This window comes from Strongylocentrotus purpuratus, unplaced genomic scaffold (genome assembly GCF_000002235.5).
Source record: "Strongylocentrotus purpuratus isolate Spur 01 unplaced genomic scaffold, Spur_5.0 spur5_scaffold_6, whole genome shotgun sequence".
Taxonomy (NCBI): Eukaryota; Metazoa; Echinodermata; class Echinoidea; order Camarodonta; family Strongylocentrotidae; genus Strongylocentrotus; species Strongylocentrotus purpuratus.
Window position 1 is genome coordinate 42,169,535 of NW_022145612.1, and position 15,743 is coordinate 42,185,277.

The window sequence follows — 15,743 nt, forward strand, 5'->3', positions numbered from 1 at the left end:
ACTGCGCTACAAGAGCTCCTGATATGCTTAGATTTACAGTTAATTGAAAAGATGTGCTTTCAGTTTCTATTTAAAGATATTCACAGATGGTGATTTCCTGACTTCAAATGGTACCGGGTATTAAAGTTATTTTGATTTGCAATGTTCAACTGAAAAGAATGTAGTAGGTCTCTGACAAAGTATCACACCGTCATCCTGGTTTTAAGCCAAACTGTAATAAAATCAACACCTAATGTGTGTGACTTTATGTCGTAAGAACCTGCCCTGAATGTCTTTATCTGTGTTCATTCGATACATGCAAAATAAAACATTGATAATGACATTGACCGTCTCAAAAACAAGAAACCCTAAACCTAAAAAAATATATATACAGATACAAAACAATCACATTCCTTTACAATAATAATACCTAGTATAAAATGAATGTTACTCATCCCATTTGTATACTACATTTGTATTTGCAATCTATGCAAGTTGTAAATTAGAAAGCAAAGTAATAAGGGGAAAATATATGGCAATACTTCTATTGTATAGCATTTAGCGTTGAAATATGATAGTAGGTTGTCACCTAGGATACTATAGTCATTTCATGTGTTGAGGACAACCATGGAGGGAAAAAAATGTCAACATTTTTTAAATTCCCTCTTTCTCTATCTTAAAGGTTATACAAAGTTTTGGTATGGGGTCATGAATTTAGTTCAAATGAATATATTGGAAGCATATGCGATCCTACAATATTCACTGATCGTTGTCGCGGTTGAATTTGAGACTTAAGTGATGAAATTGTAAATAATTAACTCTGTAAGTTGTATAGCTCCCTCTCAAGGTCAAGATATTAGTTAAGCTATAAAACAACGTTTTTGGCTGAAATCGACCGATTTGCTATTCCCGTATAGAAATTAAATATCACAACTGCATATTCTGAGATATTCATGGTCGCAGCTACCATTGTATGGCCGTAGGCGCTTTTTGATTTAGGGGCTAAATTTTCTAGTGCTTATAAAACATCTACAGGGGCATCCAAATATATCAAAATTGTAAAGAATCACTATTCAACATTCCTCAAAATTTTGTATTACCTTTAAAAGAAAGAGAGAATGATTTGATGGAATTTCACCTGCTGTAAAATATTCACTTCATGAACAGTACTACAGCACATGTACATGAACAGTATGCATATATCTACAAGACCTCCTATAAAGTCATCTTGTCAATATGTCTACAGCCGGTACATGTCAACATTCCAATCTGTAAATATCATTAACTCATCCTCAATTGACCCGACTAGCACTCCCCCCCCCCCAACCCGCTACCTTTATTCACACACCCCACAGCACCCTACCCCACCCCCATTGTGTCTGACCTGCATCAAGATTTAAGAGCATGCTGTGATGTCTTGTGTAGTTCTATACTGAGTAGCAGATGGATACTAATGGTAAATCACATTCATCCACATTTACTTATACCCTTCTGCATCTCACCCCTTAATATACTTATACCCTTCTGCATCTCACCCCTTAATAGACAATCAGGCATTGGAAGCTTAAAAGGCCATTACACTTTTAAACTTACTCCATAGTGGCAAATATACAATCGCAGGAAAAACACTTTTTTTTAACTTTCAAATAAACTGTTCAGTTTATAATTTTACTACATTCATCAAATCTTTTTTTTAAATATTTTAAATTAACAAAACACAACTACTTTCTGAGCTTCCAGTTTGTAATGCTAGACTTGGTTTATATCTGACATGCATTCCAGGCTTTAAAAGAAAAAAATCATAAAGGATTAGGAACAGCTTTGTCATTGGGGTTTAGGTTAGGTTTACTGGTTGGGGTTACGGTTAAGTATAATGTTGGTTAAGAGTTAGAAAATTAAAAATTTGGTTGGGGAATAAACTAGAGCAATTGTCGTCGGAGCATATATATATATATATATATATATATATATATATATATATGTCACATGACTTACCCTAACCCAAGGGCTGTTCATGAACTCTTGAATGGACAGTCTCTCGGCCGGGTCCGTACGGAGCAGCTTCTTGATCAGATTCTTAGCGTCCTCCGACACCTGGCTCCACTCGGGGTCAGGGAACTCGTACTGACCGTTGCGTATTCTACGCTTCATGCCCGGTGATATGGCCATGCCGTGGTTGCTGTAGAATGGCGGGAACCCACATAGTCTGTATTTGAAGAAGAAAAAAAAAGAGAAAAACATGAAGAGGAATAACCCATCCAGTAACATTAAAATTAAAATAGAGGAACTAAACAATGTTTACCTCAAAGATATGGTCTTTAGAAAATGTATTCCATTGCGGTCACCTGACAAGTTCTTCAGTAAGGGAAAATCATTATTGCTAAGCTTTTCCATATATCGGAATTCAAAAGGAATACCAGCGGCGATACAAAATATGATGAAGGAATGTATACAAAGTTTTTTACAAGTTTTTATACCTCCCTAGCATAGTCCCCAAAACTTTGATTTAAAAAGAATTAAACAAAAGATAATAGGATTTCATTGACAGTTATAACCAACAGTATTACTTGAACATGCACATGGGAAGTGATAATATAGCTACTCCATATTGTTATGGTACAGCTCACAACATCTACACCACTATCCCTTCATTTCAAGTAAAGCACAATACCAGATCATTGACAACTAAATAAAGAGATTATACATGACTAAATAGACATTCTAAGCATAATTGCCTAAAAAAATTTAAGACTCCTCAGACTGAATTGAGTTCAATATCACATTTTAAAATAATTGTTATTCTCTCCATACCCCCCCCCCCCCCGCAAAAAAAAACAACTAAAAGTGGTACTTACAGGATGTACATGATGACCCCTAATGACCACATGTCACATGACTTGTCGTACTTCTCTGGTCCTAGTACCTCTGGAGCTGTACATGAGAACAGGAATAGGAATAATAATGATAATGGTTTAATGTTTGATAATGATCGTTTTACCGATTGCTATAAGTAAACAACCAGGGGACCAACGGCTTTGAGTCCTCTATCAAAGGGAACGAGCGCATTGACTTAGTTTCAAACCCATAACTTCCTGGTTACGAGACCACTGCTCTACCACTGAGCCACCGCGCTTTCTCAACAGTGATAATAATTGTAATGTCGGCTTCTGAAACATTCATGTCTTGTCACATGGTGAAACATTAGTAGTGATTCTTCTTAATCAGTCACGTTTGTCATACATCTTTACGAGTGCTGAGACCCTATCAACCTTGAAGTCAACTCTCACAACCTACCTTTTCCCTGCTAAAACAGCAACATTACAAGAACAATAGCGCCAACAAAGACAATCGTGACAAATTTACTTTTTAATCTTTTTTAATTAACAAACTGGCTGACAACACAGAATTTTGTGAGACATTTTACATCAAATAAAAACCATGAGAGCCCAGCAGATGTGGATAAAGGCACTACCGGTATATAAGAATGTCATAATCATTGTCAAGTTTACAACATATGAAGCTAAAAATTTGCTCTCTAAAATCTATCAGAATTTGAATGCAATTCCATTGTGTAAATGGCAACAGTTAAATATGCACATTGGAATGATAAAGCATGATATATGGCATCACCCTTTTTAGCATAATAATAATAATACCGGTAATAATAATAGTGGGTTCTTGTACAGCGCTCATGTCTGTCAGATTTGACACTCCTGGCGCTCCCGATTATTACCCTGGCTTTAGCAAGGCTGCCGTTGCGGTGCTCTTGCATTTCAAGGAATTAATTCCTGCATAGAATTAATTCAAAACACAAAACAAGAGGAACATGGTTACAAATCAAACCCTTATTCTCATCCACTAGGAATCCATGGGTAGACAAACTTACCAACATAGTAAGGTGTATAGCAGGGCGTCTGAAGATTTGTTGTTGTCGTTTCCTTGGCAAAGCCGAAGTCTGTGAGCTTGAGAAGTGAGTTTGGCGTCCTGTCACGATAGAGCAAGTTTTCGGGCTTGAGGTCACGGTGAGCGATGTTCATTACGTGAAGATGGTGGACGGCTTGACCTATGCTACGTACTATCTCTGCTGCTTCTGTAATGCAAAGAAAGAAAAATTACATGATAAATATTTCAGAGGAGATATTCATATGTTTGGGTATTAAATATTCTTATGTCAAGCCCTATAAATTACACAATCAGAAACAGAAATACAAAAGCAACAAAAAAAAAATTCAAATTAAAAAAAAATCACTGCATCCCGGCAAGGAGTCCTTTTTACAAATCTACCAACATCAATACAACAATAAAAAAACATTTCATCCTGTAGAACAGAAAATTTCATCTCAAATTAAAAATTACAAAATCAGGCTTAATTTTTCTACTTTTTAAAAATGAATTAGAAATTTGTATTATAATATATGTTCTTGGACAGTTTTAATCTAATTCTATTTGAGTACCAGTACTAAAATTCATAGTCTAAAATCACTTGATACTGTTCAAAGTGCACATGACCTTATCTAAGCTAGAGAGAGAAGAGAGAGAGAGAGAGAGAGAGAGAGAGAGAGAGAAAAGAAAGAAAGACAAAGACAAAGAAATGGAACTGAAACTAGGGCGTATCACTCGTAGTGCACTGTTCAGAACATGGTTGTATACTTCAACCTTTGATCGAATTAGAAAAGGTTATATAAACACCTTGAGTGACTGCCACGCTCCATTAGCACGTTTGGAACCTGACCAACATACATGTACTATACAAGTAGGCCTACATCAGATATATGCCAACCTTTACATTCAGCTTTCAGGCCAGGGAGGATTCATATCATTCATTCAGAAATCAGGGAGGTTTTTAAAAATTGCATACAGCATTATAGGAATAATCTTTCAAAAAGTCAGGGAGGCATTACAATTTGTGCTGAGTGACGTACAAATTAAAACAAATTCAGGGAGTCTCCCTGAAAATTAGGGAGGTTTGGTATCACTGCTACGTGTATATGAACAAGTATGTTGTCAACAAATAGACTGGATGAAATATATACAGATGTCCTGTTTTATGGATAATTTGAAGTTCCAGTGTTGAAAATGAAGAAAAAAAATCAATAAAGAAAAGTCTGGAATGACTTTATATCATATTTACCATTACATTTTGTAAGTAGGTTAGGTTAAGCCTAATGTAAGATTATTCAATTACGATAACATAAATGTACAATGATGGGGTGTTACATGCAAACTTCACTGTAGGCCATATTCAGAATAATGTAATTTAATGTATGTTAGTATGTTACCCTTCAGAATTTCATTTTTTTAAACCCCTGTTTCATTCCGAGTCTCTTTTCATGTCTTGAAGTGGTGTGTATGTTTTAAGACTGACTATGCCCCTAATGAAATGAGAGAGGTGGTGACTGGAATATACCCATAACTTTCACATTGCCTAAATCCATCCTGAAGACTTGATGTGCATGCAAGCAAATTTTACGGGTCATATTCCTCTTAATTTTACTTTAGATACAGAGCACATGCCTCCCCTATAGCATTATGATCTACAATCACTCAAATTAATTTAGCAATACAGTAATGATCATTAACGGTAAGTGAGGTAATTGATGTAAATGCTTCAAAAATTGGAAAGCGAGTTTGTATAAAGGAAGCTGACATGATGAATGTCATCTGTATTAGCTCGGTGAACTTGCCTTGCACTAAAGACCGCAGACCTTGCACTTCGGTATGCTAGAGGCATTTTCACTCCTCCGTCCTTCAATTTTTTTTGTTCATCCCTATTCATGCTCTCTTGCAGACTAAATGGAATACTTAGTAGTGCCAAGGCCTATGGCATGGGTAAAATACCTTTTTTAAATGAATATTAAAATGTGTGAATGCTACAATGGTCTCCTACATAATACAATTAGATGTACTATTTCTATGGTATGCATACAGGGCTCTTTGTACATGTATATACAATCTTTGCCTACATGATTTTATCTGAAGGGAATATATCTAAAGTATAATGCTTGTTATCATCAAATTTACCAAAAATCCAGTAATTGTGAAAAATAATCTTCATAAGTACCGGTACTTGCATACTGTACATGTATGTGCATTGTAATATTTTAACTCCATGTTCATAGACTATTGATTTTGAATTAGATTTGTTAATTTACAATTCCATTATCCTTCCAAATATATCCATTAAATCATTAATAACAGCCAAAAAGAGGACATATTGATATCAATTAATACTTCTGTATCTATGTCCTCAAAAATATATTTCAAAAATATTGCGTCTCCATCTATCTAGATAAATGTAATCTGTATCTGCACTCCAGGGACTCCACTCCCAATCTTGAATTAAATTGATCTTTGACAAATGAGCCATTTTTGTATGGAAATCAAATTTAATGCACACCGAGTCTTTGTTTAGTGCTTCATTACAAATTATTTCATTCACTAATTCATGTATTTCAAAAGTCAGAGTGAAAATTGCATACAGTTAGTTGTTGCTAGGTGGGATAAATATTATGACTTTCCCTACCTAACAACATGTAATGCACATGTCTGCAATTTGCATTCTGACTATTGAAGTACAATTACTTGTTACAGGCGAATAAAATAATTTGTAACGAGGCGCTTAACAAAGATTTATGCATTGAATTACGTCATATTACGAAAATGGCCATTTGCTGGTACTCTTGCAATGTGAGGCATTCATTGCCCATGATTGATAGTAGCATTGACAAATCCTGTTTCCTGCCTAAATCTGATGTAATATGATAGGTTCTATGCTGGTAGGACATGTACTTCAACATACTTGGGGTACATTTCGGGTGATTTCCCTTGAGTAGACTAGTCTGACTTCCAGTTCAAATGAAAATGCTTTCTCCCTCTTGATTTTTTTTTAATAAATTGTGATTATTTGAGTCTGGAGCATTAACAAATATTCCACATTCACTATCCACCCCCCCCCCCCCCCCCCCACACACACACAACAAAAAGGGATCTTAACCAGTGAGAGTGAAGTAAATTGTTAAAATCTATCCTTCCTGGAAACAAGGCTACCAGAATGCAATTTGAGATGCAAAAATCTTGTAAGGGAGGTGAAAGTAAGCCATCCCTTTGGAAAATCCCCTTATGATGTCATGGGATTCCCCTGTCAGACTCTGGGGTTTTATTTTTGTTTTTGTATTGCTCAACTTTTGCCTATGGTTACAGTTGGCATGGATTTCACATTTGCCCATGTTTGGACAAAGCGACCTTGCAAAAGTACAAAGTGTGCTGATAGAAAACCAGGGCCATATTCACTCATTGTGGGGTTGATCTAAATCATGTAAATAGCATAACAAAATGGCTTTTATCGTTTGTTTGTTTGTTTTGATTCACCATGTAAAATAATTGTTTACATATAATAAAATTCAGTTGGTTGCATCAAGATAGAAAACATACAAAAAAGGGTAGTAGGAACAGTGCATTTTCAAAAAATGTTTGAAGCACGACGTCCCTAAGACAGCTAGCTGGTAATTATTAGGTATAGAACATGGCTTAAAGGTACTATGTCCGATTTGCAGGCCCAAAAAATGAAAAGGTTAAATTCCAACGGCATTTGAAAGATTATACTAATTTAGAATTTCCCTAAAAAAAGGGGGGCTTGAAAATGTCTTTAAGTGGGAAAATAACGACTATTAGTTGTCAAATCGACTTCAGAGCCAGTAAGTAATAGTCTGATTTTCAGACCATTGTACCGAACGGTCGTACGTTTTATGCTGCGCAAAGATTCAATCAGTACAATTTTGGCCATTACAAGAAGTGGGTTATTGATGTAGACAAAATGCTCATGTACCCTTTACAGCTCATTTTATGTATGTTATTACCAAAGAAGAAAAGGGCCAGTCAGTCAATCAATAGTGTCTGACAGTGAAGTCTAGCAGGTAAACAGGTTTCCTTGCATAATTTGGATATTAGGACACTGCTTTTAAATTTCACAGATAGGACATACATGTACATGACATATTCATAATTCCTGCAAAGTTCTACAGAATTTGATGTTGGCTGCAAAAGGGACAGAGTATCTTTAAAGTAAGACATTCTGTTGTTCTGTCAGTCATATTAATAATATTTTTCTTTTCTTTTTATAGGGGATTTGGAATGAAATGTAGGGAGTTCTACAGCATTTGTGCGAGCCTGAACCTTTTCAGGCCACGTTCATGTCTAGATACGTGGTTATGTGGAGGGAAATCCTTGGCGTCTATGTGCACCAGATGCCCGTATTTATCAAAGCCACTTCCCTTCAATAAACCTGAAATTGCTTTACAATTGCTTCACATGATTTCACTCCTGAATTAGGGCATGCTCTCAAATCATACGCTGAGCACATGACGAATCCTCCATATTGGTTTACGGACAAAGGAAAGATGCGATAATACACATCACCGAGTGCAATCAAAGTATATATAGGCTAAGGTCTGCATGTATGGAATGATAGGAGCTCTGCATCATTGTCCATTGCCACAATGTTACCTTGAAATGTCATCTAGATATGACGTGGAGATACATGTAGAGTACAATCATGAATTATGGACTTCTACAAAATGTTTGTGAATCTCTTAGCCGTTATAGGATTTTAGTAAAGTGGAAAGCACTCATTTTGTAGCCAGAAGAAAACTAGGAGATAAGGGACACACAGGGGAGAGAAAGGGAGGAAAAGAGGATAAGAAGAAAAGAGAGAGAGACACACACACAGAGAGCAAGACAGAAAGAGAGAGAGAGAGAGAAAGAGAGATAAAGAGAAAGAGAGAGAGAGAGAGAGAGAGAGAGAAAGAGAAAGAAAGAGAGAGCGCGAATAGTTTCCACAAGGAAAAAAATCAAGAAAAAGGAAAAGCTAAATGCCATGTTGTGTTCTCCAACACTGCTATTGATATGGAAATGTATTTCTTACATACCTGTAAGCCTAATCATTTTGATAGATCACACACAAATCATTTTATACAGGGTTTATTCTTTTTCAGGTTGTCCCCATACCATGAATAAATCTGTAACTTCAAAAGTTAAGTATTTTCAAATTGCTGTGGGCAATATACTTTCAGCTCGTCTCCCATAGTACCAAGAATATATGATCAGGTATTATTCCAGCTGAAATGTCATGATTCAATACAGATGAACTGAAAAGGTCATCTAGGTATCTCTTGGATGTACAGGCATCCATATAAACATGAACTCAATATGACTTTTGCGATTTATCTCGCTCTCCATTTAAACGCTTTTGGGTGTTTTCTTTTGTGAAACAGTGAAAAATAAGACATCACATATCCAATGACTGATTTACTTGAAGGAAAATTGCTTGTTATGTTTCATTTTGATAAATACCTTCTACTTCCACAAAGTTCTTTAGACCATTTAAAAATAATTTCATTTTCAATATAAAAAGTAACTTTAAAACTAAGTGAAGCAATTTTATTTTTTGGTTGAAAGAAGGCACTGTATATTGAAACGATATAAACGACACTCAGGTAAAGTTCAATTATTAAAGACAGTTCTTTCTGAAAACTCATTTCAGTATCAACCCCTGTTGATTCAAAATTGTCACATGATATTTTTCCCCCACGTGTCATGAGCGAAATAAATTGCACAGGGTATGTCAACATGGGCCTAGGATATTAGCGGGGAAATTTCAAATGAACTACATTACAAAGAATTGAATCGATGAGGAATGCCCCTACTTCCGTACGCTCTTTTGCCAGGCAAGTGTGTCATGCACTACTTTGCGCCCTTCACCCATTACAGCTCGTTCGCATATGATGCAAAAGCTGCCGCAACAAAATAAAAAGACTATTTTACGCTTAAATACATATCAAGCAAGCACAGCAAGTAGTATACAAAGGGCTCTACTAGGCATGCTCACTTTCATCGTATTTGTAATAAGAAATGGGAGTGAGAAGGGCACTATGCTCTTGTCATTTTATTTTGCCGGCGAGAGTTAGTTTTTAGGTGGTTTGTGTACAAGGCCCAATTCCTCCACAAGTTGGAAGACAGACTCCCTCCCCCCCCCCCCCCTCCCTCCCTCCCCCTCTCTCTTTACTGACCTCTTTCTGTGAAGGATGATCTTTCTTGTATTCTGCTGAAGAGCTCTCCTCCTTCCATGCTGCAGATGAGGAAAAAAAGTGAGAAGAAAATGAATGAAAGATGGGGGGTACCTCACTAAACACACATTCATTACAAATATATGCGCATTTTCAAAGACAGTCAAGCATCAATCTTCTACCTCATTGCAAGCAGTGACTGTACACTGTAGCTCTGCAGGCCTTTAGCATCCAAAGTCATGGGATGTATTGTTACTTCATTATTACAGGCCTACAGCTACAGTATAATTATTTTTTTAATGACAATCACCATAAATATTAATGAGTTCCTTTCTGCATGAATACAATTACTGGTAACGAATATCAAAAGTGCTTGGTAATTTTTTTTTTTTGTCTTCATTCATTTTTGTTCACCTTTATGATTCTGATTTTGTTTTCTTTTTTTTTTTTTTTGGTATTATATGGAAGTTATTTATTTAAAATGCATATGAATGTACTTCTGTTTTTTCTTTGTTGAAATGAGAAGCAATAAAAATTTAAATACTTTAAAAATAAAGTGCTTGGTTCTCATATTTTGAAAGTTTACAACACTGTGCAAAACATAAAGGATCATAATCACATAGCATATAAGGTAAATAACTAAATATTAATGTGGAATCAATACTAATTCATTGAATGCAATACACAGAACACAGACATTTCCAACTGTCATGAAAATGCCAACAAAATGAGAGCATAAAGAAGCAAACAAGAAAAAAAATTGTAAACTTAGTATTCAAGCCCTTCTGCGAGGTGAACAATGAGAATTTTTCTTCAGAACCATCTACTTTTAGCAACTGGAGTAAAGTTTGTGGGTGCGTCCATTCTAGTAGTACAAAAACATAACTGCAACTTACATGTAACAGGGAAACCACCTTACTACTAGTACAGTGTACTAACTTGTACTACCACTACCAGTAGATACAGAGAATCCAAGACAAACAGGATTTCCTCGACTTGAAACACATTTTTTTTAAATACATGAACTTGAGTTATCCAGGTTAATCCCTCTCCAGGATTCTCAGAAAAAATCTGTAAGGCCTACATGTATATGCACAATTCTAATGTACATTTACATTCATGGAAATTGGTGTCATCAGATGTGTTTAAAACACTTGAGGTTCATTTTTAAAATGCAGTAAACACTGAGCATTTATTGTAACATACTAGCTGTTGTCATTTAACAGAGTTAATACCCTTTTTGCTCCAAACAGATGTTATGAAAAATGTTGTTTGCGGATAAAAACCCTTGTCAGTCTTGGTGCCTAACAGTCTCTGCAAAATGTAATGTCCATCCATCATTCTCTCTAACAGTAACAAGGCATTCCTTTTCTTTCTTTTTTAAAATATATTTGGGGGGGAGGTACAGAACCATGTAACCAAACAGTGTGTAACCCAGGTATTTATGATGATGACTCATCTGAGTCATCTCAAACCTGTCTGAAAACTGTGAATTTAACATATTAAATGTATCTACAGTGTACAATACATCTACATGTGTACTGTACAGAAGGGCCATTCTCTTCACTTCTCTCCTCTTTATCTCCAACTTTTCCTCATTTCTAATAATTGTGTTGTAGTTCAAGTTTTCAATTTGGCATTTTCAAAAGATAGTGCCATGAAGGCACTTTCTTTTTAATGTACAAACTATCTCATATAAATTGAAATTGAAAATGCTTAAAGAATAAGACACTCAATTTGATTTTTTAAAGTATAGTTGCTACATAAATGGATCAAGAACATACATGTGCATGTAACAGTAGAACTAATAGTAGAACTATATATTTTCTACATCAATTATGTGCCAGATCAACTTGGGGTGTCTGTTGATTGTGTTAATTAATCTTTATTAACTCAGTTTCCATCATCAGTCTACATGTGTGTTTATAATCTAGTTAGCAGGTAATTAGATTTTCTTGGCGTGACTGCACGAGTAGCTAATGATGACAAGAAAAACAGACTAAATGTACATGTAGTTCATGTTTAATATTTCAATGCAGTACAACAGAAGTGTAATCTGAGTTGACACTTGACAGCAATTACAATACACATTCCTTTACAAAGTCTGCCACAATATATTTTGTTGTTAATTCAGTGCAGGCTTGTAAAGAACTCCACACTACAGGTGTACATGTATGTACTTCTATTGTCAAGTATTTCTTAGAATGTTGCCTAGAACACTTACACGTAGGATCCTCAATAGGGGATTTCAATGAATTGTGCTTTTCTCATATTTCAAAATGCAGATGTACAGGTACTTGGTTGATTATTCATATACAGTAGTACAAAGTGCAAATGATGATTGTGCCCATGATGAATACATGTCACATGCATGCATCCCAATCTTTTTAGGCTATTCATTTTCACAAATGAGGAAACAGCAAAGCGGAAACACGTAAAATACTCATATAGAGATAATAAGTGCATATCATGAAAACATGTCAAAAGAGTGTCTGGTTGCCAATATAAAAAAATTAAGTGCCTTTGACAGCTTGTTGACATTCATTTATTTAGAGTTCTTATAAATATTAATCCCCTAATTTACATGTTGTTTCACAACTAGCCTATTCACAATACTTTGTTTCCTGCAAACATATACTTTTATGATAACCTGGCTATTGTGATGTTACATGTAGTTACCCACAATTTGGAATCTTTCGCTGTTCTTGACTACAAGCCATATCCATTTATAAATTCATTCAAGGATATTTATGTAGCCAAGGTTACCAGTATATCTTGTATTATTTTGCTCTATTTGGCCATATAATAATCCCTGCTTAAAATCAGGCATTGTAAATTTACTGACTCATATATTCCATCATAGTTTTGATTACATCTGTCATAAACCTTTTTAGTACAGAAGCGGAACTTGAAATTGTGTCCTTGCTAATTATAACATCAGTCAATTTTCAGTTCGTATACGTGTATGAACAGTACAATAGGATATGACCTTTGGACAATGGTAGTTGGTACATCTTCTGCTGTACATTTCCTTTTTATCGCACCCCACACATGCTTCACAACTGACAAGAATGTCCCTGTAAAGTAGACCGCCTCTACAGGAAATGGTATACTACCGTCATTCAAAGTATATTGTTACATTTGGTGTAGGTCTACAAGCTACCGAATAGATCTATATCATTTGGTGTTCATCATGTTTCCACAGGTATATAAGTTTCCTCGTCACTTCCAAACCAAATCTCTCTTTTTGTTCTTTCTCCCCCCCCCCCCCTCCCCCTTCTCTCTCTCTCTCTCGCTCTCCCACTCTCAGCAACACTATGACATCAATTTATTCAAATTATCAAGTGACGATGGACATCAAATCCTCCATAGTGTAGACATCTTCTACACACTATTTTAAACAGTGTGATTTTAACTACCGGTAACTTTCAGGTTTGTGTACGTGTTCCACGTATTTTGTACAAAAGTTTTGAAGCGTGTCCCACTACCTCAACTGACGCATGTCGGTAATTAGAGAGCCATGTTGTGAATGCACTGGAACGCCTCGTACATTCCCAGTGTTTAGACAACAAGTCACATGTGTTCAATCTATTGCCAATGTATATTAACCGAGATACCCCTCTACTTTGAAAGGAATTGGTAATGACCTGTGACCAATAATTTTCATATTTATAAATCATACCAGCTGCTGGCAGATAGCACAGGTAAAAGGCGGTGGGCACATTATTTTGGCACCAGTCACATGGCTGGATACTAGATAGAATACAGATCTGTGGTTAATGGTTTTCGAAAAGAACAAAAAATGGACTGCAGTCAATTCTTCTATTTATAATTAGGGAGTGAGGAATTTGGAATTGTTTTTAGAAAGAGATAAATAAATGAAATTTTGTCCAGCAAAATGACTGACATGCACATTTGTTATTTGTATAAAATTGTACAAATAGAGAAGTGAAAACAAAGTAGAGTAATGTACATGATCTATTTTTATGTGTGACATTTGATGGGGATCAAATTTGATGGTGTAATGTGACAAAAAGATAAACATTGAACTCTCGGATGAGCTTTGTACCTGTACCTGTATTTTATTTGTATTTCTTGTTAATACGAAATGGGAATTTCCATCTGATGATTTGGCATTGACAGTTTGATAAGGAATGTCAACATCTTGTATCCTACCCGTGAAATGACATCATCGCCTTTAAGTGTCCATTACATCTGCCAAAGCCTGTCTGAGCAACTCAACTCAATGAAATTCCAAGGTGATGACATCATCACATCGTATTCCATCTACTTGCAAAACATCATGCATTAATGTACATGTGATGATCGCAGCATCAAGAGCACTCGTGTAGTGCACATTAGACATACAGAGGTGCTGAATCTTCCAAGGTTTATACTTGTTGAAGATTTGTAACTCTGAATCCATAAAGTCCCTACATCATCTACATGCGCATGTACATCAGGAATTTATTAATGTAAACATGCATGTAAAGTCTGTATTCTCCTTATTCAGTTGAACCCTGACCCCGGGTCTAATAAAGATCACTCTCAACAAAAGAAAACTTAGACCTCAGACATAAAGTCCTTACATCATCTACATGTGCATGTACATCAGAAATTTATTAATGTAAACATGCATGAAAAGTCTGTATTCTCCTTATTCAGTTGAACCCTAAACCCGGGTCTAATAAAGGTCATTCTCAACAAAAGAAAACTTAGACCTCAGATTAAGATCTTTGGTTTAAAATTGAATTTTTAATAAAAGCGCCCAGAATATGGTTCATTTGTTTAACCCAATTTTCAACAGAAGCGCCCAGAGTACGTTTTAAATTTTGGTAGAATACAGGCCATATTATTCATCTTGAAAGATTTCAAGTGTTTGAGTCGGAGGCTTCATTTTGTGTAAGTTTGCTCATCCAGACACTAGCTTTTATAACAATGGCCTGCAACATAATATTCCATCGATTCTTTGAAAAATCATTTTTTTAGAATTATCAATGTTCATAAAAATGGGTTGTGTTTTTTCAGCTTGACAGTTTGGGGAAATCTGACCATCATGTACGAAGCTGCTCTGTCACAGCAAACAAAAAGGTTTTTTGTATTACCCAATGCGACAATAATGATTTTCTTTTTTCTTGCCAAATTCATGATCCCCCCCCCCCCCATCTCTGTTGCAAGAGGGGTAACACAATACTTGTACCTGTAGTTGGTGCTAGTTGCCTTACACTACTAATTTTCAGAGTAGAAAATGGAATAATAAGATGATCAGCAGTTCAGCACTCAACAAATATCACCCATTCAGGCAGAAAATGGTTACCATGGTTACTTGATTCCCTGAAATGATACCCTCACAACCTCTCTCTTACCATACATACTCTCAAGGATAACGATGTTAACTAGATACCACTTTGGGTTGGGAATAACCTTCAGCAGCCATGAACTTGAGCAGATCATGGAGGCGGGCCATACATGACTTACATGTACATGGGAATGGGGGGGGGGGGGAGTGGGAGGAATCTCTGAGAAAGACTGATCATCAGTAAACCTATAGAAGTGTGGAGGGGAGGGGGAGGGGGAGGGGGAGGGGGGAGGGGGAGGGGGAGGGGGGAGGGGGGAGGGGGCAGAGTCTCTGAGAAAGACTGTACATCTGTACTACTCATTAAAAGCTCACAATATTATTCTGAATTTCCTCATGAAAGGATA

General features: G+C 36.0%; 1 protein-coding gene across 2 annotated transcripts in view; it reads right to left on the minus strand.

Annotated features, from left to right (window-relative positions):
- LOC582861 (MAP kinase-activated protein kinase 2) overlaps positions 1-15,743 on the minus strand; it is a 32,340-nt gene that overhangs the window by 2,031 nt on the left and 14,566 nt on the right. For both annotated transcript variants that reach the window (XM_031000314.1, XM_031000315.1), the window contains 4 exons: positions 10,044-10,102; positions 3,866-4,069; positions 2,835-2,910; positions 1,975-2,185 (listed from right to left, as the gene is read on the minus strand). In XM_031000314.1, the coding sequence (XP_030856174.1) occupies positions 1,975-2,185; positions 2,835-2,910; positions 3,866-4,069; positions 10,044-10,102 (550 nt within the window). The remainder of the gene's footprint in view (positions 1-1,974; positions 2,186-2,834; positions 2,911-3,865; positions 4,070-10,043; positions 10,103-15,743) is intronic.